At 60.3% G+C, this 849-nt stretch overlaps 1 protein-coding gene across 1 annotated transcript in view; it reads left to right on the top strand.

Annotated features, from left to right (window-relative positions):
* STK40 (serine/threonine kinase 40) overlaps nt 1–849 on the top strand; it is a gene marked incomplete at its 5' end in the record, with an annotated part of 9289 nt that overhangs the window by 7529 nt on the left and 911 nt on the right. The window contains 1 exon segment of the mRNA XM_009865928.1: nt 659–743. Coding sequence (XP_009864230.1) covers nt 659–743 — 85 coding nt within the window.

Genomic DNA, 849 nt, shown 5'->3' with positions numbered 1-849 from the left:
AAGGCAGGTCACTGTGACCGTGGCTGGAGTCTGTAAAGCAGCAGCACAACAGACCGGTGCTGGGGTGCAGGAGGGACTTTGCTGCTGTGCCCCCCTCGTGCTCCCCAGGTTGGTGGTTTTTTTAAAGAAGGTCTGGTGGTCAGGAGTGCCTTGGCACGCGCTAACAGACGCAGACACTTCCTGCAAGCGTGTAATTACTGAAGTTCAGTGAAAGCAGGCGTGGGGGTTCTGGAGGGGAAGAGCAGAGGTGCCGTTACAGGTGGGAGCACCACATGTGTGGGGTGGGTGTGGGCAGGTGGGACCCCAGGACTGGTGTGGACCAACTGGGATGAGATTCCCATAGCACGCTGGGAGAAACAGGTCCTGGTGACGTTTGCTGGGAGCAGCCCTCTCTGGTCAGCCCCGTGACCCTCGGTGTGTGCCACGCGGCGTGCCCGGGCAAAGGGCTCACGCCGCCTGTTGAGTCAGCGGCAAAGTCTGTGATTTGTGGAGCTGAGGCTGTTTCTCTCCTACCTGTGCAAGAGCTGTGAGTTCCAGGTCCTGTTTAAAACAAAATAAAGCAGCTCTGGGATTCTAACGTGGTTGGTACCAGGGCAGTTGAACGTGGAGGGGTGAGCTCGGCCGTGCTGGGGCCCCTCACGCGGTGCTCTCCCCGCAGGCAGTCCATGTCCTCGCTGAGCGGCCCTCTGCAAGTGGTGCCCGACATCGATGACCAAGTGGCCAACCCTGAAAACCCCCAAGAGGTGGGTCTTTCCTCCTGCTCTCAGAACCGCTTTTCCGTGCCCCAGTGCCAGGCATGGCCATCACAGAAAGAGGCAGCAGCCCCTGGTCGCCCCGAGCTGGGGAGGG

Source organism: Apaloderma vittatum, unplaced genomic scaffold, assembly GCF_000703405.1.
Source record: "Apaloderma vittatum isolate BGI_N311 unplaced genomic scaffold, ASM70340v1 scaffold25943, whole genome shotgun sequence".
Classification (NCBI taxonomy): domain Eukaryota; kingdom Metazoa; phylum Chordata; class Aves; order Trogoniformes; family Trogonidae; genus Apaloderma; species Apaloderma vittatum.
Note: the sequence above shows the minus strand (reverse complement) of the source record. Positions and strands in the feature narration are given on the sequence as shown.